General features: G+C 42.7%; 2 protein-coding genes across 5 annotated transcripts in view; both read right to left on the bottom strand.

The window, feature by feature from the left end:
• The window catches only part of CORIN (corin, serine peptidase), a 164,327-nt gene extending 158,457 nt beyond the window's left edge, over window positions 1-5,870 (bottom strand). For 2 of the 3 annotated variants that reach the window (XM_042807702.1, XM_032998954.2), the window contains exon 1: window positions 5,721-5,870. In XM_042807702.1, coding sequence (XP_042663636.1) covers window positions 5,721-5,795 — 75 coding nt within the window. In that variant the 5' untranslated portion in view covers window positions 5,796-5,870. Of the gene's footprint in view, window positions 1-4,165; window positions 4,275-5,720 lie in introns of those variants that run through there. The other variant, XM_042807703.1, reaches the window with a different exon arrangement.
• A 2,863-nt stretch (window positions 5,871-8,733) lies between these two features.
• Window positions 8,734-25,946, bottom strand: part of NFXL1 (nuclear transcription factor, X-box binding like 1) — a 50,744-nt gene continuing 33,531 nt past the window's right edge. The window contains exons 19-23 of one of the 2 annotated variants that reach the window (XM_042807886.1): window positions 21,673-21,777; window positions 20,350-20,436; window positions 16,965-17,018; window positions 15,777-15,950; window positions 8,734-11,982 (exon numbers count right to left, since the gene is read on the bottom strand). In XM_042807886.1, the coding sequence (XP_042663820.1) occupies window positions 11,809-11,982; window positions 15,777-15,950; window positions 16,965-17,018; window positions 20,350-20,436; window positions 21,673-21,777 (594 nt within the window). In that variant the 3' untranslated portion in view covers window positions 8,734-11,808. The remainder of the gene's footprint in view (window positions 11,983-15,776; window positions 15,951-16,964; window positions 17,019-20,349; window positions 20,437-21,672; window positions 21,778-25,946) is intronic. The other variant, XM_042807887.1, reaches the window with a different exon arrangement.

The raw sequence follows: 25,946 nt of genomic DNA, 5'->3' as shown, positions 1-25,946 counted from the left end.
AGCATCTTTCAAACAATAAGCTGTTTCTCAACAATGTCTGTTCCTCAACACTGTGATGGCAAAAATGCACAGGCTGTTAAGGCAAGGTGGGCTCATCCAGCTGTGTTTCTTCCTGAAGACCTGAAAATGCAGAAGGTTGGGGAAAACCTGACAACTGCAGCATATTCTGCTTCTATAATCTCCAGGTCCCACTGGTTCTGTGACAACATTAATATAGGCAAAATAATCCACCCAGCAAAAGATTTGACACTGGAAGCAGGGGCTTGTTTCTTTTTTTTTAATTGGTTGGTTGGTTGGTTGGTTGGTTCCACAATACCTGAATCAGTAATCAAATATTTATATTAATTGGTTATAAACTTACTTCATCCAGTCAAGTCTATTTTGCCCACAACAGTAATCAGTAAGCGATATCCCAGCCGTTATCTTGACTCACGAGCTTTCCCACTCTCACTCTTCCCATTTTCTCCCCCATCCTGCAGGACAGTGAGGGGGAGAGCAAGTGGCCGTGTGGGTTCTTGGCTGCAAGCCGAGGCCACCCCACCACCACACCCAGGGATGATGGCCCTGCTCCAGCAGGCACTGAGGGCCAGGAACTGCAACATGGATGCATCAGAAGGAGAAGGCATAGCAGCAAACAGACAGCACTTTCTGGTATCTATTGCTGGCTTTAGGTTCCGGATAATCAGTTTTCACAGGTAAAAAAAACAAAAAAAAAAAAAAAAAAAAAAAACAAAACAAACAGAAATACTGTCATATGCATAAATAAATAATTACAAGCATTGCTTTAAATTATAGTGGCTTGAAACCATGGCTGAGGAGAATCTACTCCTCCAGGGGAGCAGTCTTCTACACTAGGTAGGTGCGGGTTGAAATCTAATTCGGACTTCAGAGGTAGCAAGATTCTCATCTCTTTTTGAAACTGCAAGCTTTTGCTTGATCGTTGCTTCATTATTATTTTTACATTTAGGATATTAAACCACCATCCCTATTTCTTTCATTTTTGCTGATTAGAAAGACGAGCGGAGATGAAAAACACTACTTAGAAGAGACCTATCTGTTCCATAGCAGAATAGCAGAAATCAATTACGCTTCCATCTGACAGCTTAAAAGGGAGAACAGAATTCATCATTAAGGTACGAAGGCGAGCATCGGTGTGGATGCAGGAGGCAAGCCCTCAATGCCGCGCAGGGCCGAGGGGCCGCAGTCCGGCGGGAGGCGCAGCCAGGCTCGCGGGAGCCGTGAGGTAGCGCGCGGGGAGCGGTCAGCGCCAGGGCCGGTGCGGCACCGAGCGCTAGGACCTGCCGGAGGGGCTACTCGGCTGCTCTATTTTTACTCCGGTATTTTTTGCATTCAGACTTTCCACTGCAGGCGGCCCCGGGTCAGGGGATCTGCTCTGCCGGGGGAATCTGACAGGTCAGCCCGGCAAGAGTTATTTATAGAGGGGCGGGGGACAGAGGGGAAGGGATGCGATCGGCATCATATTATTCTTACGTCGCGGGGCTGCGAACTGGGAGAGGCACCCACCAACTTCCCCCCCCCTCGTCCCTCAGCACAGCCGGGCAAGGCGGCTGCGGCGGGGAAACCCCCAGCGCCGCCGCGCCGCCCGGCTTGACCCGCGCTTGCCAGCCCGCCCCGCCCCGCGCCGCCGCTCACGGCCCGGGGAAGAGGGGGCAGGCCAGGCCGGCCCGGAGGACACAGAGGCTGCGACGTCTGGCAAGGAGGCCAGACGCCTAGGAAAGGACCAGGCGATCTTCGTTCCCTCTTTTTCCCCCATTTTTCCTCATGCGGCCTCTCAGGAAGTGAGGACCCACCTCACACACGTATTAACTCCCCCAGTTACAGATCCCAGCAAGTGGAGGGGGACTCTTATGCCTTGGCACCCAGACTGAGGCTCAGGACAGTTCCAGACAAAACTGTGCACCCGCACGTGACAAAAATTGACTGCGGAGGGTCACTACAATTAAAAATCCAGAGGCAGTGAGAGTAGTCAAGCTGGACCCTATCTGACCACTGTCTTCAGAGGTTGTTCTGTGTGTGAAGACCTTTTCAGGAAGGATTTAAGCTTTCCTTGTCCTACTGTGACAATCCATCACTTCACAAGGGGTTATCACCCATCTTCCGTGGCGCTGAAGAATGGTACTTACTCAGCCTGCCATTGATGAGGTCTGTTTCTTTTTGATAGGGAAAGAAGCTGGGACGGATTAGAAACATCGGTATTTCAAACCGTAATCAGACTGCCCCCCTCCAGCCCTGCTGCTTAGTGGGTTCCATCCTGAAGGCATTTAAAAGTCAGGAGGTGTCTGGCTGCCACATTTAGAAGAGCCTGGGCTGCGTGTGCAACCCTAGGAGTGCCCTGCTGCAAGTGGCCTGACACCCATCCCTGCCAAACCCGGGCTGGCATTCAGAAACAAGGCATTCATCCGGCCTCGTAAGTGCTTGCTGAGGATACCTGACACGCTGGCAGGATTTGACTCTTCCCACACAATGTAGCGGTAGCTGCCATCTTTTAAAACCTGACCACACCAAGAGGTAGTGCCGTTGTGTGTAACTGCCTCACAGCTTGTGGACTTTAGCCTGGAAGCAGATGATCCAGTATCCATGGCCTCCTGGTGCAGGCAGGGCCCAAGCTACAGCTCCCACCGATTAAGGAAGTGCCTTCAGTGCCTATATTGTGCCAGCTGCATCGGGATGGCCTCAATCTGCTAGGCCTCAGCGTTGAAAAGGCTCACAGAGCCCAAACAGCCACGAGGCCACACAGATGGAAGCGCTGTCATCCTACTTGTGTACAAAGGGCTTCTTCAGAGTTCCGTATTTGTTAGTTAGAGGAGCTGAGTAGCACTGAGAGCAGGAGCTGCTGGGTATCTTTGCCAGGTACAATCATCCCAACATTCCCGTGCCTGTTCAATCTTTTCTTGGAAGGACCATTCCCCTTCCGGTAAATGAGATTTCTGCCTGGGTGCTTATCCACTTCAGCGTCCACACACACTCCTCACTTGGCCACAGAAGTAATAACAAGAAATTATGTGTCTGGCAATATATGGCCTTAGCATAATGGCAGGACAGTAATGTTCCTTGAGGGAGCACAGTGCTAAGACTTAAACATGTATATCAGCTTAGCCAAAACAAACAAAAAAAAAAAAAAGAAAGAAAAAAAAAAAGCAGCTCCTACATTCAAGCACTCAAGTTAGCCTGCATTTTAAAATAATTACTGGCACTGTTAACAGGCCTGGCTTTCATTTGTATCTGCAGACATCATCTAATACATAACAGCTAAACAATAACACAGCTATATTAAATTGCCCTGCGTGCATTGCACATTTTATAGAACACCTCCAACAGTACCATCTTATCCTTTTGATTCACTACACACTCAAGTTATCTACCACAGGCGCACAGTCGAGTGCCAGCAAAGATTTCTGGAAAAGCAGTGAGTGAGTGCTTGCTTCAGTATTTTATAGTTCCAGCTCCAAAAGACTGAGGAAAACCAATGTTTTGTTCTGGCGGTCCCATCAGACACTAATAGAGCACAAGGGGATTCCTCTGATGCGGACAAGCAAGCTTGGCTCACCCCCCCCCCCGACACCGGTGCCTGCCTTACCGGTGTGTGCATGAGAGGACAAAGGGCTGGGCTTCCCCAGGGCAGGAGAACCCGGCTGTCGCGGTACCCCAGAAATAGCTGATGGAGGAGAGAGAAAAAGTCAGGAGCATTTCCTTTCTAAAGGAGGTTTGGACATCGCTTGGGATTCCCCTGTCCCCCAGAGGAGCCCTCAGCTTCCTACAGCACCTTCATGTACAAGACACTCGGGCGATATCACCAGCTCTTAGAGACACATAAGCAGAGTGGTTCTGTAATTCCTTGTATTGTTCCTTCATAGCTGTCTGGATTACCTCAGTGATTACACAGGAACTCAACGCTCTCTCTGCCACAGTACCTGAGAAGCTTGTAACAGAGATCTCCGACTAAGGCATCCATCACAAAAACAAAACTAAAGCACTACTGTTTAGTCCTGCTGCCTCGTCCATCTTTTAGGAACACAGGAAGGGTGTAAGTGGCCATATGGAAAAATCCATTCCCGTATTTTTACTGCTGAAAGTTAAACCTTCCCAAGAGACCCCGTGAATGCCTTTAAAGCTCTAGATATTTGATTTCACTTAAGAGTCTCACCATCTCAGCCAGACTGCTAATAATTTAAAATAAAGGTTAATTAATTAATCGTCTGCCATGAAATGCGTCCAAGGATTCTGCCTTTCAAATCAAGCGGGGCAACGACACTTCCGAAGTTCACTGCCGTATTTCCACACTCGTAAACCCCGCGCTGCTGTGCCAGTTCGGTCGCCTACGGGCCGCTGCGACACCGCGGGAAGCTCCGCGCCGCCTCGCCGAACGCTACAGCATCCAGCCCGGCGCCGCTGCGCGCCGCCCCGCCGCCCGGGGCGAGCAGCCAGCCCTCCCTCGCCGCGGGGCTCCGCACCGCCACCGCCACCGGGAGCGGGAGCGGGGCCGCCCGCCGCGCACCTGCGGCCCCCGCCGCGCCTCCCCTCCGGCCGCACCGGGGAGGCACCAGCCCGAGGAGGTGAGCGCGGCCTGAGGGGCTGCTGATGCTGCAGGGTCGTGCTGAAACGTCGGCCGCCTCGGACCTGCCCCTGCCCCTGCCCCTGCCCCCGCCCCCGCCCGCAGCCTCTCCGTCAGGGCGGGCGAGGCGTGCTCCTCCGCCCCGCTCCTCCCTCCTCCCCGCGGCTGTGTGGGAGACCGGGAGCACCCGCGCTAGCCCCTTCGGGCACTTGCAGCCACCCGGGTATTTTGTTTGTCCCTGCAAGGATTAACTGCCCCCCTCTGTGACCCTCCACGGGATGACCGCCTCCCGTGGGTGGTGGCGGCCAGCCGGTACCTTCCCGCCGGACAGCCGCGGGCGGGAGGGAGGGAGGGAGAGGGAAGAGGAGGGGGAAGGAGTCCCGCCGCCCGACCCCAGGGTGGATCCGACGCGAGGGGGAAGCCGGACCTCGCTGCTGCCGGAGGCAGCTCCCGCGTCGGGGACGAGGTCACGGTGCGTCGGCTCCCCGGGAGCCCGGTGGAGCTCCCACAGCCGTCCTGCCGGAGGTCGAGCCCAAACTTCGCTCCTGCAAATCCTGGCCGGACCTGTTGCCGTCGGGCTCGGCGCAACTCCTCCCCGCTCCTCCCAGCGCCAGAGCGGTTAACAAGCGCATGAGCCCCGCTCATCTTCCCTCCTCACTGGGAGAGAACCGGGGAGAGGGCGCCGCTAAGCTCCTGGTGAAGCGCTACCGGTCGTTCACTGCGATTCACCTACAGCCTGCGGCTCCGAACTCGGCCGTCCCGGCGCTTCTCCCGCCCCGCCGCGCAAGTTCCGACACGGGAGCGCTCTGGGGCGGCCCCACCGCGGCAGGCTGGCCGCGGGCGGTCACCTGCCCGTCCCCTCCCCGGCCGCCTCCCTCGGGGACACGGCACCGGCCCTGCCTGCCAGCCACGGGCCCGCTCTCGCTGCGAAGGGTCGCGGGGCTGGGAGCGGGGCTCGCCCGATCAACCTGCCGCTCGGCCCCGCGGGCGTTGCGCGGCGCCCCGGGAGTCCCCGCCGGAGCGGCGGCCGCGCTCCCCTTCTCCGGCACCCGGGGGTGTCCCCCCTGAGCACGCTGCCCCCCCCCCCTGCCCCGTGTCGCCCAGGCGGCCCCACGCGCGGCGGGGTGCACCCTCGGGCTCGTCTTACCGGGTTGGCGGAGAGGACCTGCCGGTAGCGCTCCTCCTCCGCAGGCAGGGCAGGGAACTGTTGCACGGAGTGCATGCTCTGGCTGCTGCTGAACCCCCTCCACTTCAGCCGCCCCCCGCTTCTCTACCTCGGTCCCTGACGAGCCGCGGCCGCCCGCCTCCCGCACATACACACTTGCGGGGCGGGGGGGCTCCGCATTTTGTCTGCTCGGCAGACTCCCCCTCCCCCCTCCTCTACCCAATAATAATAAACCTCCGCGAGAAAGCCGCCACATCCCCACCCCTTTTGCGCACCAGGCTCTACCCCTTGGGGAAAAGAGGAGATAACAGCCTAAAATCACTTGCTAATTTCGCCCGAAAGCCGTCCCCCAGGGAGGGCGGATGAGGTGGGCACAGCCTTTAACCCCCCTCCGTAACGGACGGCTCGTCACGCCGCCAAGGGCTTCAGGTGACAAGACGAGCCTGAGCCCAGGGCGATGCGCGGCGCAGAAACGCGCGGAGCTCGCCCCTCGGCCCCCTCACCCCGACTCGCTGGGGCCGGGGCTGTCCCCGCAGCCGGCCCAGCGGAGGGATCTGCCGAGTCGGAGTGCGGGGTTGAGACCGCGGAGGGGAGGGGGGGGAGATGGCGAGCCCGGGCCGGGCTGCCGGCTCCATCCCTCCGCATTTCCCGGGCGCCGGAGGACCCGCCTGCCTTCTGGATGCTCTTTATTTTACGTTATGGTCATGCAAAGGCCTTCGTTTCACCCCAGGAAGTTTTGAGCCTGCAGGGACTGCAGCGCTTCCCTCCGTAGCGCGGTGACTCGCCTTTCCCCAGCCGAGACTCCTTCATCTCCAGAAAGACGGCTGACAGCGGAGGGGAAGGGGCTCCGGCAGGAGGGAGCTCTCCCGCAGCCGGCGACAGGTTTCCTCAGCTCCTTCCCCCCTGTGAAGCTCCGGTCCCAGCCCGCCGGGGGCCACGCAAGGCCGTCGTGTCCCGTCCCACCCGTGGGAGGACAGCGGCGGCCGGGGGCGCTGCACCTGTCCCCCCGCCGGCCCCAAGGACCGGGGAAAGGGGCACCGCGCCCGGTTTAGTGCTTCTGAAACGCTATCAGTCAAACTGGGAGTCAGAAACTGCCCCAAAAACGTGAACCACCACCTCGACATGAACACGGCTCCTACCCCTGCTCACCCCTCTTGGCTAGCAGTGAAGCTGGTAGCCGAGTTTGTTTATATATGTCCAAGACAAACTTTCCTTCCTAGCTTCTTTCCAGCTTCTTTTCTTCCTATCCTTACTTCCATACCTCCGAATTTAGGTCCTGTCACTTTCTGTTTGTGTGCAGAGGCTATGGGGCAGAGACCGGGCGCTCTGTGCTTCCACCGTGCCACTGCACATAAGTAACTCCTGCTCATGGTAACTCAGTCCTGTGTTTTCTTACCCAACCAAGCAAAGTTCCCTCTGGAGGAAAGCAGCTTTTGTTTTTAAAATAATTGCACAAATACTAGGAAAAGCAGGGAAAGAGACAGAAGCAAGAGCATTTATGTAAAATCTTTAGTAAAACACCTATTTTGTACTCTAATGCAGATAAAAAGAGGAATCAAACCATAATTCATTACTTACTACAGCATTCTACAGAGATTAGTTAGCTCTGTCAAAAATTACTGTTAGAACAACTGAAAACTGGAATCTACGAGATGCAGTACAGCCTGGCTTTGGATGCAGGGTATCTTCTCTTCATCAGCAGAGCTGTGAATTCCAGCCCCCAAACCCATCTTGACTCCTAATCTCGTACTAATTTCCTCAAGTGGGGGAGCCATTCAAATCACAGGTTCACATTGACAAGCTTCGGCCACAGTGTACAGCACACAGGGAAAGCCTAAACCGAGTTCTGGATTTGTTGGCAATTTTATGGAAATCACTGCATGAGAAACAATTATTTAGATTAAATAATACTTGGTTGAATTAAACCACAGTTCCCTCAGAGTAAGACTTATTTCTAGAGAGCTGACACTTAGCCTACCTTATAACTGATTTTAATGTATCACAGAGCTCATATTGATCCACTATCCATACCAGAAACTTGTTTTCTGCTAGCATGGCATATAAACATTTTAATGCAGAGTCCAAATAAATCATTAGCATGCAACCATTAGTGGAAAGAACCAAACAGGCCTCATTATCTTATAGCTAATATGACTATTTTTCCCCATTTTTTGCCTTGTATTCCCCTTCCTAGTAAATACAGACCACTACAGTATCTTCATTTCATAATTCTTTAGAGTGATTAATTGAATAAGGGCAGACACAAATGCAAATTTATATTCATGAAGCAAGAAAAGGGAGTGACTTAAATGCCCACAGGTAACAGGTGGTAATGGGATGAAATCAGTGCAGAAGAGGGATATCTGAACTAAATGGAGGACGGGGTCGCCCCGGGACTGTCCACACAAGAAGACTCCTCCCTAAAACACGCACCAGAGCGCAGCTACCACTCACCCCGGCCCAGGAACGTCCTTCAGGCCAAGCACCTCCCTGCTCTAACCCCACAACATGCAGGCTCGGCGCGCTCTGCATATAGCAGACAGGCTGTGGAGCCAGAACTACTGAGATTATCAACACTTTGTGGCTTTAAAGCCACAACGGAGCATAGAAGCTTTGATGAACAAATTTTGGTGCTATCTGCGTGGTAACATTTCCTTCTCTAGTAGTTAAGGTCAGGACAAATGTATAATAATGACCAGCTATGTTTCCCCCTATGAGGCCAAAAAAACCCCCACCTACTAAATCCATTCCCATTTGTTTCACCTTAATGTCCTTCCCCATCCATTCTCACAGTTTTGTCAGAACGCGAGTTCCTTTTTTTGAAGGAACGCGATCATGTAATTCCAGCACTAACCTGAGCAGCAAGAGCTATTGCAGCCAGGGAAGGGAACAAAAAGCATGCCTAAAACTTCCCCTGAGGTGTGTCAGTCACCATTACCTGAGAGAAGTTTGCTGCTTTACTACACCAGTCCTTGAAAACAAACAATTTTTCAAGTTGTTTTTGATGTGTTTATTGTCTGACTTGGTTTTTACATTAAATTAACACATACAATGGCTTTGTTATTGTTACTTGTCCAAGGAGTTTCCAACTCAAAATATGTTGACACCTTGTAAGCACCTTGGTTCAGTGGAAAGATGAATGCTCACCAGAATGGATTCAGAATCAGGAAAAGCCTCCCCAAGTTTTTTCATTTTACACATAGCTAAATAATATTCATGCTAATTATCCTCATGACCAGGCTTCCCTCTATATAGTTACCCTTCAACAGCAGGTCAGATTATATAATTTTTATTTTAATGCATACTTATCAATACGTAATGTTTTGGTAAACCATTAATATTAAAAATATTTGCTCATCACCTTAAGTAACAGTAAATTACATCTAAATTGCTGAAAAAGACCCCTGCCTTCAGTTCAATATTTTCTTTCTAGAATTACCATCTTTCATTTGTAATGAATAACAGGTGATTTTATTTGTACCTTTTACTTCAAAGGTCATGTTTGCAACATGCAGCTCCAACCAAATAAAGGTAAAAAAAAAAAGTGTAAAAATATTTTTAAAAACCAAATAGAACCCCGTGATTTATTAAACTGCAGATTGCTCAAACCCCCACACCTTTTTATGCCAAGAAGCAAATATCTGGTTCAGCAGGCAGACCGACAGAATGCAAATGACTCAGATGGCTGCATAAGATATACAGAACTATTTTGAATGAAATTTCAAAAATAGGTATGTCTCACATATGCAAGGTTGAGGAAAGATACAAATTCCTTAAGAAAGGGCACATGCCTACTCATACACGTATTTGTATGAATGGAATGAAGTTTTAAAGATTAGTGTGCTTTCTTATCATAATAAAGATGATCAAGAAGAAGCAAGTTTTTTCCTCTCCAATATTTCATACAAATATTGCAAAATACACAGAAAAGAACACTAAGGACTACTTCAAACATATAACTCAAGTGCAGTTCATTTTTAGAGCTCTGAAGAGAGAGATTTCTTCTCTTTGCTGTAGAGGCAAGGATAAATGTTCTGTTGTACTTGTTTTAAAGAAAAAGCTAGGAGGAGTAAATAGAAAAATGAGTTAGAGGCATGTAAGATAAAGCTGTTTCCATAATAGTCTCATTCAAGTTGATCTGCATAATTCAGCTATAAAGGTATCTTTCTGTACTTCTGAACAATATATCACATTTTACTTCAGCTGAACAAAAATCTCTCTTCTTTTTCTCTCAGTGCCGGGAGAGTTACTGGCATAAGCAGTCACATAATAGCATCACCTCACTTAGTTAAAGAAACACCACTTATATATGGAATTATCTTCCAGGCATTAATGTTACAGAAAAGAGTTAAAGTAACAACGTATAAAATGGCTTATTCCTTATACTAGAAAATAAGTGAACTCAACAGAGATGCAACTATGATTGCCTAGTGTAATTTCAATTAATCTATAACTTCATATACTAATGGCCTGACACATCATGACAGTAGTACTATGCATTTCTAGAAAAAAAATTAAAAAAACAAACCCCAACTCTCAAATGGCAACAATTCATGCTAAATATTGCCAAGCTTTCCTTATCTATCTCCTTCACCAAACTTAGGTGAAAAATTGAAAATAAAGTGATTTTCTCCCCACTTTATGCAATCTAAAAGTAACTGCCTTTTGCAGCTTTTCTATTTTTTTTTCTGCTGCTGAACTGTAATGACAATTGTAGTATCAGGTCAAATTAATACTGGGTCCCTTTAAAAGTGGGACAAAAATCAACCAAAAGATCTTTCAAACAAACCTCAGTCTTCTCTAATTGGCCGAAATGGTCCCACTGCTTTTGCAGGACTTGTGATGAACTTATATGCCTGAATTACAAGGGCAACCTAATGCCCTTTGGCTTTGTACCTCATCTTTCACAGGATCTTGTAAACACGTCTGTTACACGCAATGCTCAAGTATCAGCATAAAATTTCCAGCACAGGATTAAAAATTCCGTTTTCTAATTTCCCCTGCCCCCAGATTTAACCTCAGCTGAGATAATGTAGCTTTTCTAATAATCTTGAAGCTGTGTTAACCTTTCAGCTCTGCAAACCAACACTGATATCTCAAAAAGCAAGGTATTCTAAATTGTCAGTATGAAAAATATTTAAACATTTAAAAGATTAGCTCGATAGTTTATACGTGATTAGTAAGCACTATCCAGATGGCTTCAGAACAACATACAATTGTCTTGTTACACTATTCAGTTACAGGTTTTTACACCTATGCAAATAATCAAATGTGACATTCACCTATACAGTCAAGTGATGCTCCAAGTTCAATTTGAAATTGCTCTTCTGCTGTTAGTATGGGGGCAGTGATGAGAACACATCCTTGTACCCTGAAACTACTTCACATCCACGTTCAGCGTATGCATCTGTCCACTAAATTTGATCTTGAGGAAACCAGGGCAGGGGGGGAACAACCAAAAAAACAAGCCCCACAGTCTGTAAGGGGGCCCATTTTATTGTTTGTGATACAGTTGACTTGAAAGACGGTTCCCATTTTCTTTCACTGAAAAGTTCTGACATGAGGCCCCAGAACACTCAGGCTTAAGTGATCTGAAGTTCCCCATTAGTTGTTATAATTAAAACTGACATGAAGCACAGAAATTATTTTGTGATACAAAATAAAGACTAGCATAAGAATACTAATCTTCAATAAACCACTAAGTTGATTTTGCAGGAAACAAATATTCAATAAAGCATTTTATGCTAAGCTATTTTTAACATTATGAAATGGAGACAAGGAAAAAGTAACACACTATATTAATAGAAGAGTTAACAGATCTCAGTGAGACAAATTACATCAGCACTTCAGTGTAGACCAAAATCTACAATTACTTTCAGTGTCTGAACGCAGTTTTGTGCTGTGAATGTAGTAACACAGAAGGAGACATTTCTTCCCTCCTCTGCACTTTTCTTGGCAAAGAGCATACATACATAAGCTATGCATATTAAGTTCTGTTACACACAGCCTAACATTCTAGGAATAATAGCTACCAAAAGCCCAACTGAGGTGTATTAAATATTGAGCTGTGTCAGTCATTGTAGACCATGAGCCATGCAACCATCACAACTGCAACTCCGAACACTGGCAGCATAATGAGATTCTTGTATTTTTGCCATGATGATTGTTCAACTTCTACTTCATCCTTTCTTCTCTTATTCTTTCTTCGCCCTTTTAATCTGTTTTCAAAAGCTTCCAGTTCAGCCTAGATGAAGAAAACCAGAAGAAGTAGATGACATTTGTGTCAGAATTAAAAACGAGGAAATGTGTGGATTTTAAATAACGTTCCCAAAAATCATTTTATAAAAATAACTGGCTGCCAATGGAAGTTACACATCTCTTACACATGAAATGGTAGCACTATATCCTGTGGTCACAAAGCACTTCACTTCCAAGTATTAAACCATTGTTTAGTTTCCTATAAAAAACATCGCCAAAAACACAACCAACTGAACTTGTACATTAGATTTTTAACTCAGGCTAAATATGTTAAGCCAAAATGAGATTGTTATTTCCATGAAATATGTTACAAATACATTATTTTTACTATTAAAGAAAAGCACTCAAGTATTTTAGCTATTACAATAACGTATATCAGAGCATAGACTGAAACCTTCAAAGACCTCCCATAAGGACGTGCTCTCTGCCAAAAATAAATAAAAATCTATCATCTGTTCCCCAATTCTTTATATTTTGCATGCTCAGCTAAATTTTAGATTAATAGATATAATCTTCGACATTCACAAAAAGATTCCATTTGTTAACTGTTATAACTTAGCTCTTAGTCATTCATATATAACTGTAGTAGGTACATAGCATCCTTCAAAAGGAAGCACATGCCTTTAGGCCCAAAAATTAAGCAAAGCAAATGGAAAAAATAAGAAGCATGTCAAGCTTCCACCCAGAACAGCAGTTTCAGGGTGATGTCTGGAATGAACAGTAGGATCCTCTGATCTCTGTTCCTCTTCCCCCTCCACATCCTTTTAAAAGGGTACCAAGAGAACATACACAAAACTCATTTTAGGGTAAAAAGATGAAATAAAACTGGAGTGAGGCAGCCTGGAACAGAAGTGTTAAGCCTGGGGTGAGACTCCAATGAGGAACCACCTAGTTACTAGGAAAATCAGAAAAGATTCTTTAAGGGAGAGTTGAGACAGACTCAAACCAGAAAAGGTCCGACGGTAATCTGGATTTTTGGGTAGAGTTGTCAGCTACTAGAGAAAGCACGGGCCAAGGAGCAGAGAGACTGGATGAACTGAACGAGAGGAGAGAGATGTGAGCAGCAGAGTGCAGCAAGCCAGGACTGGCTGGGCAAAAGGCACAAGATTGAGCTGAAGCAGAGGAAACATGGACAGTGAACAGAGACAAAGCCTGGCCATGAGAGCAAATAAATCTACATGACTACTACTGCAGCGCTGCCAGGAAGAGAGGGACTAAGACAATAAGGTAGGTGCATTAAAGAAACAAGAATGAGACTGTTTTGGGAAATGGGCAGAATAGTCCAGTAAATATAATTTTCCTCTGGAACTCAAGATCTCCTGATGTCTGGTCTTCCTCTACTGACAGCAAATATTTGTCAGAGTTACACAGAGCGGATCTTACTTCCCTTCTTGTGCCAGATACCACCGGTAGTGGGAGAAAGGGACCCATTTTGATGTCTCCTCCTTTGTACCTAATAAAGGCCGAAATTGTTGGCACTTCTGTGATGATATGGGAGAAAAGTTCAGACAAAGTTCCACAGTCTGCCATTTGAAACAAGATTACTTTCAACTAGCTAATCCTCCTTTAGAAAAGTAAGCATTTTAATGAAACAGTTTTTCAAAATCCAGTATCTGGAGGCAAGTACAGAGTTCTTAAGGTTTAATAGATAATATGGCAGTATTTCATTTTACACAGATACTAACTAAAATCTGGGGCTTTTATAGTTATAACCTTGTGATCTGTAAGTTTTAAAAGCAGTGTGCTTCATGAATTGCAGTAATCTGAATTAAAATATAGGGCTTGAACAATTATATAACAGGTACTGAATTGCTTTCCTATTGATCTTTATAAAAACCCAGCTAAAAATAAATACATGATAAAAAACAAAACACAGAATGAAAAAAGATCTGTGGGCACAAAATATGAGAAAGAAGACATCACTATCCTTGAAAAGCTACCTACAGATTTTATGTAACTGTCATTGTTCCCAAAGTGTCACCTCAGTAATCTGTGAACAATAAAGTAATGGTTGTGCCCAGTCTTCAAACTACCTTAATTTTTCAAGCTAAACAGGCTCAAGATTTTTATTTAGAGTAAGAACCTAACTTCTTTGTGTATAGATATATTAAAAGGAAAATGAAATGCAATTGTTTAAACTGTATACTCAGAACATCTGGATGCCAGATAATATCTAGTTTAGTGCTGCTCATTTTGCTCCTTCATGTGTTAATCTCTATATTATTCCTGAACTGGAAGAAGTAGCTGCCCCATGGGAAATGCTGATAACAGTGACTATTCAGACACAAAGCATATATCCTGAAATTGCAGGTCTTGTATTTGGGGGGGGGGGGGGGGGGGGTAGGAAGGGGAGGCACTTCTGTTAACTTCTAAGAAGCTGTTAAAAGAATTTTCTTTCTAAGAAAAAAAGGAAACAAAATCTTTCATACAACTCATTAAATTAGAATTAGGTTTCAGTCCTCAACTTTCAGTATTGAAACGCTTGACTATTACCAGTTAGCTTGAAAATCTAACCAAAGCTTTTACACCAGAGTGGGACAGAGAGCTTGGTCTGAATTGTTAAATTATGAAAGCACTGATCTCTTTTCCACATCTAGCAATAGTGAAAACCCTGGCCTCACAGGGTGCCTTTGAATTAGAAGTGGAGGGAAAGGTTTGGCTGCTAGGGCCATGACAAGAAGCAGTCTAACCAAGCAGTCTCCCTTCCACGGAGAAACAAGTGATTCCATCTGTAAATGGTATTAGCAGAAGCTGCTACCAAATATAGCAAATACCAAAATACAAATGTGCAGACTTATCAGAGCCCCAACTAGTTTGTATATAAAAAGGATTTAATGAAGTATTAATCAAAAGAGGTCTCAAGAAGCTGTAACGGACAAACTGTCTATATAAAATTGTGCCAGTGACATCAGGAAGGTGGTGCAATATGCAAACTTGTCAGAAGGGAGCATACTCAATGAATATATACTCTTAATGTGACCCAACACCCTGTGATAGCGATGTCCTCCAATCTGCATCACCGGATGGCAGATTATGAGATCAAATTGGAAAGGAATCAATTTTAGATAAAAGGCTGCAATACCCGAGGTTAGTACTTGTGTGCAATTCTAGAGCCTATTTATTTGTAACTGGTATCCTATTTTTTTTACTGTCATTGTCCTACTGTTTGCTATTGTGTTACATTACTGGACACTCTTAATGAATCCTTTAATAGACTTTATTATGTATAGATGAAATTTTCTATACCTGAAGCTGCACCCATCACAAAATAGATACACAGAAGCAATTGCCATATATTGCACAAGGGTACTGCTGGACCATAACTGTGAGACTTCAGTGAACATACAAGTCGAAAGCAATGGTGGTGCAACTGCAGAGAGAAGCAATCACTGCTGAAGAGTCAAAACAAAAATAATGTTGCACACTATGCTGGTGGAGTGAATCTGAAACTGTAGCAGAGGAACCTCATTACTGAGTCTTTACTAGAGGGACTGCAAGTTAAGTGATTTTGTGGCAGAAATCATTAGTAACTGGTATGCCTCCTGGAATGCATGAAAACACAATTGGTGCAATACAAACACCAGCAACTTTGAATTTCTAACTCTAGAACTGTAAGTGTGTTATTTATATGTATAAATGTCCATGAGTACACTTCAGTACTTTTTTTGCAGAACCACCAGTTTCAGATTACCTTTATCTAACAAAATGTTTCAGACATCTGTATGCAAGCCACACTTCCTGACCTATGGCCCAGAACTACCAGTTCCAAGGTCAACTTACAGAACAAGAAGAATTAGATGAACTGTCTGTGAGTCGTATGATGGAATATGTGATCAAAATTGTAGACAGGTAAGGCACGAATATATTTATTGTTACAAGATGATCACAAAACAGTGCCTGACCCCCTGGACACCAGGTACATAACGGCATGCTTTTCCTGCATGGTAAGTAGACCTGGAATAACAAAAGCAGGCCTTGCTAGAGCATTGGTTGGTAGACATAATGCTTTCATAAAAAGAGTCACTAGGCAATTAATCGAAGTGTGCATAATAGAAGTTCGACCCACAGAGTCAAATCCTAATGTCTATCCTAATGAGATGGGAGAATGGTACAAGAGGATCAGGTCTGTAAGCCTCCCGCACTCCCTCTCAAGCAGAGCGTGAGCCAGTGCTCTGAGACACAGTGTGACATGCAGGTAAAAACACAAGTATAACCTGACTGCTGTGATAAAACTGAATAAAAGGAGTCAGAAAGCACACGCTGGACTTCGAATATGATTTGGTGTCAAACGCTCAGGCACAGGCATACGTGCACGAACGGGCTGGCAGGGGCGCGCTAGGGCTGGGGCCTCCAGACCACAAACCTGACCCAGCCACGCACCAGCACCAGCCCAGCTTACCCCGACTGCCTGCCTGAAATACATACGATGAGTGTTAGTGCCCCTGGGCAGCTGGCACAGAAGCTTCTTGGATTACAATGCTGACAACACACGCTCACCAACAACAGTCATTACAGTACATACACGTTTTCCCCCCCCTCAGAGACCTCGAAGGACAAAGACTCATTTAAGCTTCCTCATTCTTTCATGATGGGAGGGAGGAGGGAAGCTTCACCCAATATTTAAATCTCTTATCGATGCTATTCAGCAGTTCTGTGTGATTTATGCACTATAAAGTGTTCAATTAAAATCAAGAGTACTTGGTATTCTAAAAATACACTATACACAGTTATAGCAATGCAAGATTAAACTGATTAACTATAATTTTGCATAAAATTATGAAAATTGTTTGGGAAAACATGTGGGCTTTTAACCACTGTAAATCATTCATAGCACACATCTCAGAGTAATGTAACAGCTGACAGGAATGACTGTGCACATCACATTACAAACTATACATCTCTACTTGCATGTAAATTAAATGATTTAGTAAGAACAACAAGGTGGGGAGGAAGAAAAAATGTTGATACCTGTTGCCTTCGTTTTTCTTCTTCAATAGCAGCTTTGGCTTCTGCCTCTTTTATCTGTGCAGACATACAAAGTGATAAGCAACTGTTGTAAACAGCAGCTAAACCTACTTTCTTATAGAATCATAATTACTCCTATAGAATCATTCTCAGTAAAAGCGAGAAAAACCTCCATCAAGTGAGCTCTAAAGTTACTGAAATTACAAACTGTTCTCCAAAAAAGCTGTATCATCTCACATTTGGAAAACATGGAACGTATAATGGATGCTACAAGGTTATAAATTGAACTTCTGACTTCAACTTGACAAGCTTAACTGACCAGTATAAAAACTAAAAAGAATAGTTTGATCACTAACAACCAAGAAAATTCCTGAAGACAGTTGTTCAAAGTTTTCAGTAACTTTATCCTCAATTCAGTACACTTTATACATACAGATAGTTCCTACATGTGTATGTAATTTACACACACATATTTAATTCCAAGTACTTTACTCACTACTAGAGCGAAAGGAAACCTCTATATTTGTGCTGAATACTACATATATTGAATAATGCATAAACAAACTGCTTTAAAGCCCTTGGTGTAATGCAAACCAAACATAATTAAAAATGCTCCACCATCAGAAAGTCCTACGAAAAGAAGTCACAGGAGTTACAACTGATAATTCTACAAAAGTGTTTTCCAGCATCCAAGAAAGCAAATTAAATGCTAGAAATTAAGAGCAGAATGGTACAGAAAAATGTCAATATGTAAACACATGATGCACTTGAATCTTAGATCCTGCGTTCAGTTTTGGTCCTGCAACAGCAAAAGAATGTAAATCCTGAACATATACAGAAGACAACAGGATGGAGTGGTTTCCATCTAAAGAGGATGACTAGGATTCATCAGGTGACTAACAGGGCACAAAACCCCAGAGAGTGTGAAGATGCCAAACAGAGATAAACCATCAATAATTATTTTTCATAATACAAAAGCAAAGGCATAAAATGAAATTACCAGGAGGCTAGTTCATAACAGATGGAAGTATTCTACTTCCACAGAGTAGCTGGCTAAATCTAGAAATTCAGTGCTACAGAACATTTATAGATGCCAAAAGTTTATGATGACTGAAAAACAATTAGGCATGCTAACAGGACATAAATCCAACAAAGACCATTAAACAGAGATTGAGCTGGTGTCTAAGATTCCCACAGTCAGAGATCACTACAGTAGTAACAGGAAGAGTAAACTGGGGAAGTATACGTGTCTCCCTTCTTGTGTACAGCTTTGGACCTTTACCATTGCATCCACCTTAGAAAACTTAGATGTAAAAATCCGATTAATACCTTGAAATGAAAAACAGTCTTGATCCTAATGGCTGGATGATTTGCATATTAACAGAGACAATGATTTACTAAATATGGTTTGTGCAGGTGGAATTTGTTCCAAGCAATTTGCAATTCCAGCGCTCTTGATGACTAAGGAGAAAGCACACCAGCCCATGCGTTAGCACACGGTAGCTGAAACAGTGTGTCCTGAGACCAGGGTCAACAGAACAGTCCTACTGGCAGGTTTTCAGACATTTTTTTAAAATTGCTAAACCACATATCAAATAAAAGCATTACTGCAAATTTATTTAATCTAGACTCAATGGCAGTCTCTCTCTTTAGAAAAGTGTATAAAGGACCTTGCACATCTGAAATCAGAAAGTCTGGTGTAGAAAAAACTGCACAACTAGTCTCCTGGTATTTCACTGCCATCTAACGGCAGATTCAGCTCCAAGAGAAAAAATGACCCACAAATGCGGAAAAAAAGACAGAAGAGTATCAGAAGAGTTTCTTTTTACACTGGTGTGGTCATATTCGTATAATATACATAGGTAGAGGTAGGCTTAGCCATTATGATCACAGTACAGAAAAACATTTCTAGAACTATTTCTGTAATAAAATTTATAGTAAAAGGCGTATTCAATTCCTCAGAAATACATACTGACTAGGTGCTACACATTCAGAGTTAACACATTAGTTTTGGAAACTGATGGTTGTTTTTCAGCTGTGCCAACTAAATTTTCTTTGCAAATGTGCATTTTTTAATAGACTTTCACCAGTCTTGATACATTAACCAGTAACTGACATAATAAACTACTTTTGTCAAGTGCATATAATAGGAGATCATTCCATTATGCCATTTACAAGTCAACACAGGGTATAGAAATGTGCCTGGTAAGAATTTAAATAGTACTTTGTAACTTCATATAAAAAACCCAAAATGCACACACAGCTAAGGTTACGCCACACAGCATGTCTCTGGCACTTCTTAGAGTAGAAACTTGTAGTCATTTGCTCCTTGCATTAGACCATTCCTTCCCGTGGATTACAGTGTCAGGGGTAAGAAACAGGAGCTAGTACCCGCTGAAGTGAAACAGCAGCTCACAGCGCACTGCACTGAGACACGCTGCTGTGCCCCAGCTCATGCAGGTTCTGGTGAACTCACTTTGCTTTAGTGCAATCCACGTCCTACAAACTTACCTTCACGCTCTTATTGGAACTGTTTGTTATGGTTGGGACTCTTCTAAAGGCATATCCCAAGAGTCTTAGCATTTGACCTGCTTGCAAAGTTGCAGGATTTGGTCTAGGTGGTACTTGCTAAAACTTGCCAATCCATCTTGAAAATCTGAGCAGAAGCTGACAAAAGTCAGCTTTACCCATCGAGTCTGAGTTGTACATTTATTACATCTAACACTTACCTAATAAAAACCAAGCAAGTTATGCACCAATTATTTTTGTTTATGTTTTTATAAAGGGCTTATAAGAGCAAGGTTGATATGCTGTCTCTCTGGGTGACAGCATGCAGTAATTTCTTTACTTCATAAAACAGCAGAACTAGGGAGAAATCACATTTATAGCAGGCTAAAAAGTATTTTCAGCAATTGCTGAAAACTCTCCATTCTTCTGGTACAGGGTAACTAATACAGTGTGACAGGATTACACTCTTCATGCTGGACAAGTTGAGCATTTAATGGCTGCAAAACTTTCACTGAAAATAGCAGATCTAACAATGCCCTGTGAAGTGGCCTGGCCCTAATCCTACAGCACTAATCGTCAGCCATGACAATTTTATCATCACTGATCACCACTTGTTCTCAGTGGAAGAGGAAAGAAGCAGTTGTAACAAATTAAAAGGAAAATAACAGAATACTGTTTTAACATAGTATTTCACTATTAACACTGTCATTCTCCTCACTAAGTCAAATGCAAGTCTGAAAAAGTAGCTGCTGTTAAACAGCACATCTATTTACATTGTATTTTTTGCTGGTATTGTCTTAAAAAAAATAATTCTGTGTTCATTTTTTCCTACTTTTCTTGAAGCACCAAGAATAAATTACAGCTACAATGGATACATTACCTCAGATGCTTTTCGCTTCATTTCCTTGCATAACACATCGCATTCCAGTGAAATTTGGCCTTCTTTTATCTTGCTGCACTGTACTTCCTGTTAAGTATAAATTGAGTCTTTCATAGTCATTTCCCCATATATAGTTAGTTATAATGTCCATTTCTTTATAAAAATAATTAGAAAACACATTTAACAAAACATTGGTTATACAGAAAATAAAGCTAATGATCAAACGTTATTGAACTTGTAATTGTCTTTTCTCTTTTCCTTCTTTTGGATAAACTAGTATGAAAGCATGAATACGTCAAATAGTCCAGTTTAATTTCTCCTCTCTCCTCTTTTCTCACTTGTTTGCCTAAGATGGAGTAAGATAACCTTCTGAACTCTGTCAAAAAGAACTAGCATTCACAATCGCAGTAATTTCATATACATTCTCTTAACTGGCTGAGATTAAAGGGCAAGGTCTGGTCACAGAGGAAAAAAAAATAATTCTCACTCTCTGTTCCTCCACTCCCCCAGTACTGAAGAGAAAAAAAAAAAAAAAAGGTGGTTATCTATAAGCACAGGACTGTTCAATTTGAAGCACTTGTTCTGTACATGTTATTCTTTCTCCTGCTGAACACCCCACCTGCAAGACTTCTGGTTGCACAAGACATTTCTTGGAGAAGCTGAGAATTCTTGGGGAACTGCAGCCTGTTTGGAAGGCCCAGAAGTTCAGTGGGTTCAGAAAAATAATTTAAGCACCTTTTAATTAAGCCAGATAATGATTTTTTTCATTAGCTCATCATTATTTGCCAAGATTTCACATCAATTTCTGTTCTTCCCCTCATAATACTATATAGCTATAATAAACTTGTTACATTACTTTGTCCCTCACCTTTGTTAGAAGCTAAGGATGTTGATGCCTGTACTTGCTTTCAGGTTTGAAGAGAATTGTAACTGACTACATTAGTTAGATTTCACAACATCTGTGCTTGTTCCAACTTATGTAATTATAAAATTTCCCAGTATCATCAGAAAAATGTATTTTTCTCCTCAAATCACTGCAGGTCATCTGACTATTCTCCCAGTGGAGCTACAAAAATTCAAGTGTGCTTGAAGATAAAGCTATTTTAAGTCAGGCAGCTAACATATTTTAGAACTAACAGGATTTTATATTCTCCAGTGAATCTTTTGATATTGCAGCCTAGCTCTTCAGCTGATGTTAACTGTTAAAGCTATACCAGTGTAACTGGATCTATTCTAATCTGCATCAGAGACAATCCATCCATACAAGGCTATGAACATGCAAAGAAAATGCCATGTTCTCAGAAATGTAACTTAGAAATTTACCTTTTTCAGTCTCTTACAGAGACATCGGAGTTTAACCTTCTGGCTGCAGTTCAGAGGACAGCTACCAGAATGGCAAATCTCTTTACATCGGTGACCACAGGGCAACTATAAAGAACAAAAACAACAAACAAAACACCCACACCAAGAAATTATTGTAAAATTAAAAATAATTTATGAACTGGTTTTATTTCAGATATAGCAACCTAACAGAAAACTCATTCAGTTTATCAGGTTTTCCACTTGTGAAATAGTTGATTTTTTTTTTTCCTGGCAATTATTTGTTTATAATTTATCATATTTCAGTTCCTGTAGGAAGTTTTATCTTTTATTGGGACATCTTGATTAAAAACCAATTTCTTCTTTCAACGTTTCAAGAATAGTCACCTCCGCAGTAATTCATACAACAATTACCCTAGCTATCTGTATGTCAGAGGAATAAGAGTAGATAAGGCAAGAAGAAACTGAAAACTGAGATTAAGTGTACTGTAGCAACTTGAGTCAACAAAAGAGAGGGAAGAATCAGAAGCAAAAATACTACAAAAGAAAATTTTGCATGCAAGAATTTTCTGAACAATGTAAAAGTCAAATACAGGTCACCAATATTCTTATCATGTCCAAAATAATTTTAAAAAAAGCCTTTATTTCTGATTCTGGCAGATTATCCCATTTATGATATCTGGGAGGTAGCAACTTTTTTTACTGCCAGGGCAATTTTTAACATTTACAATGAAAATATTATAATTCAATTCCCATGTTAAGAACTGAGATACTAAGTTAAATATGCTGACTGTTAAGAATGTAGCAGTGCTCCAAGCATTATATTAGATAAAAAATGACAAGAAAACAAATTTTTTCACTTACTGTTAAGAACTTGACTGAAAATATACCTTGCTCATACACATGCCCATAAGAAATCTTTACAATAATGATTTTTAATTATCAATTACATAACCCAATACTGTTAATAACTGAAGGTGGAATCACACATAAGACATCAAATTAATTTATTTACAGAGGTAGTTTTAAATCCCTAAACAATTTCAAATGGCGTTAGGTAGTATTCTTTATTAAAAATGAAATTTCACCTCTTCACTGTCATCAAGGGATTAACACGATTTGGAAAATGCTGCAAGACATACAATTTTAAGATATATTTTTTCACATTTATTGAAAATTGAAAATGTATACATATTATATCACTTCATTCACAAGAATGAGAATACTACGTAAGATAAGGTGTATACACTTCTTGTTGACTAGTAAACTGGGATTCTCAGAAGTCCATTGGAACTGGCTCAACATCTGAGCTAGTATCTATCATGAAACATACCTAGACAGAATGCAAAACTTTCTGACTGAAAATTATGGAAGACATACATATTTTCATGTCCATGCCAGTCACAAACTATTATTACACTGATAGATACTTTGCAGTTTAGGCTAATTTTTGTAGTCACTACTTCAGCACAGTTCACACAGGACTAGAAGAACCTCTAAGTCACCATTCTCAGGCCTACAGTCCACTGTTCCTAAAGGCAGGCACCTCCCAGGATCCATCCCTCTAGGACTGGATGAAGATTTACCATGAAAACAGTCCCCCCTTCTACTGTTTTGCCAAGGAGGCCATTCCAGGATCTCAGTGTAAAACGCAAGAGATTTTTTTTTTTTCTTTTCATAATGTCCTGTATTTATTCCAGCCAGTCTAAACCCCTTAGTTCTTATCCTCATATTGAAATATTTCTCTACTGTCCTTTCATGAAATGCTCTTTATTCCCATAGTATTCCCTTCATTGAATTTCAACTAGCTTAAATCAATGTTTCTTGAATACAGCAGCCAGAACTGCATGTAATATTCCAAATGACATCTCAGCAGGAAGGACTCTGTATAATGCCTTAATTGCACCTTATTCTTAATAGAATATCTTCCCCAATACATCTTCAGCTCTCATTTGCATTTCTCTCCAGCTAATCATGCTGTGACAATAAGAACTTCTGCTGTTTCCTGGGAGCCTATTATTAGCCTTCACATGCATGGTCTTACTGGGGTTTTTTGGATGTATACCCCAAATACATGTGTTCTGCAGATGCATTTCCTCAGCTGTCACATACTGACAACACTCCACAAATTTTCATCAGAAAATTCCAATGTTTTTTAGTACCAATGTCATTACTGAAAACAATGCAAGGTCAGGCATCAGTCCAGTCCTCAGGAAAATTTCCTTATTACTAACATCTCTTGCTCCAACTTTTCATTTAGTTTTGTTTGTTGTTTTTTTGGTGTTTTTTTTTTTGGGGTGTAAGGGGGTGTTGTATTTTTGGTTGGTTTTGTTTGTTTGTTTGTTTTTAATAGTAATACACAAGGAGTTGTTTCCTTTAGCCCCCTAACCCTTTTCCGTATCTGAACCAGATAATCACTAAGTGGCATTGACTCAACTGCTCTGCTGAAGCCTTATGTAGCAGATCTAATCTATCCACTTCATCCAGAGGGAAAAAATGTATAAACTGGCCACCTTATCAAAGGCGGCATTTAGGCTTGTTCAGGTGCAACTGATCATCAACAAATCAATCTTGCATTTTGCCTCCTTTTGAAAAAATGAGGGGAGAAACTTGTCTTTAAGACATGTACCCTACTGCAGTCAGACCACCAGGCAGAACACGGCGCCTAAGGGCTGGGGCTGTCACTAGTGACCACCATCTTTGCAAAACCGCCTGACCTCTGCGCAGTACGAGGGCCCTTCTCCTGGCTCCCCACCCGAGAGCATCACACACAGTAACACATCCCAGTCTCACCTGCAAGTTATCCCACGCTGGCCAGAACAATCCAGGGCTAGAACTATTACTTTCAGCTTACTCCTCTGTACCAGTATAGGCACATTTCCATTAATAGCGTCAAAGCCCAAACAAAGACTCTTACACCTGACGTGCCAGAGCTGCAAATTCAAGACAGTAGCTCTCACCTCAACCTCCAAGTGCTACTGCAGTAAAATTCTTAGATTACACACCGTTAGAGCAAAATTTGCATAGCACAGAAATATGTTTCTTCCAATACTCAAACACAAATTTACACACTTAGTCCTCTGCGCAGAGCTACACAGTTCATATCCACAGGCATACAACACAAGAATGAAGCTGGCAGTGTAACTTTCTTTTTACTCCCTCCAATGCAAAATCAAGATTAAAAAAAATAAAAATCAGAGCAGCAGTGAAATGAGTGGCAAAACATTTCCCCATGATCTCAGAAAACAAAAGCGTTTCTACTGGATAAATAACGTAGTGGGAAAGGATTTTTTTTGCTTGTTTTTAAGTGTCCATGCTGAGCTACTTGGCACTAAAATAGAGAGCGTGTGCCCCTTTGGATCTTTTTCACCATACAAGATTTCTGGTTAATAGCTTGTGGACTGAAGGCCAAGATGAACCGGCTTTATGTCTGACACAGCAAGGCCTTTAAAAGAAAGGGATTTAATCCACAGCTCTGAAAACAAAAAATCTTACTAATATTTTCCCTTTAGACAATGCATTTAAATCTTAACATTATGTCTGATGATGATAAAATATGTCAACATTTATGGAGGCTTAACTTCAGTCTCCACCAGAAAGTGATAAACACAACCTCTTTATACACACCTGATAACAAATAAAATAAAGAAACCAGCACTTTTGAGCAGCAATCCCAAAAGCTAAGTACAAAAGATAAGTTTATCACTTCCAAACAAAGGGGCAGACACCTCAGTTTAAAAAGGGTGGCCCTGCTTCCAGAGATCTTATGAAAACCTCCACTGCTTAAGCCAGATGTTGAGGAAAATCCTCTCATTATGGACCAAAGCTGTGCATTTGCCTTTTAAAATTAAATTTTTGTAACCCACATAACATTTTCAAGGTATGTTTACAGAATTTAATTAAACATTCTGGAAATGAACTTATTTTAACATGATAGCACAGTAAAAACAATGTCGTAAACTTTAAGACTATGCGTTTGGTTTTTTTTTTCATGAATAAAATAACTTTTATCACAACGGGGTCCTGTATTTCTCATCAAGACAGTTGCAGACTGCACAGTAAAAGTACAAAGTACTGTCATTTTGTCAAAAATTACTAATTATAGAAAATAAAGTGTTAAACACAAATCCACAAATACTGATATGAAACCATGAACTATGAAAATTGATAGCCTCTTAAAACTTCTATGTAAGAATTGTCCTGAAACATCTGCAAACATGATCATAAGAATTTAATCACCCCAGATTAAAAAAAAGGTTAAATTTCCTTCAGTGAGA

This window comes from Tyto alba, unplaced genomic scaffold (genome assembly GCF_018691265.1).
Source record: "Tyto alba isolate M040663 unplaced genomic scaffold, T.alba_DEE_v4.0 Super-Scaffold_6, whole genome shotgun sequence".
Classification (NCBI taxonomy): Eukaryota; Metazoa; Chordata; class Aves; order Strigiformes; family Tytonidae; genus Tyto; species Tyto alba.
The sequence above is the reverse complement of the archived record's forward strand: the minus strand, read 5'-3'. Positions and strand labels throughout refer to the sequence as shown.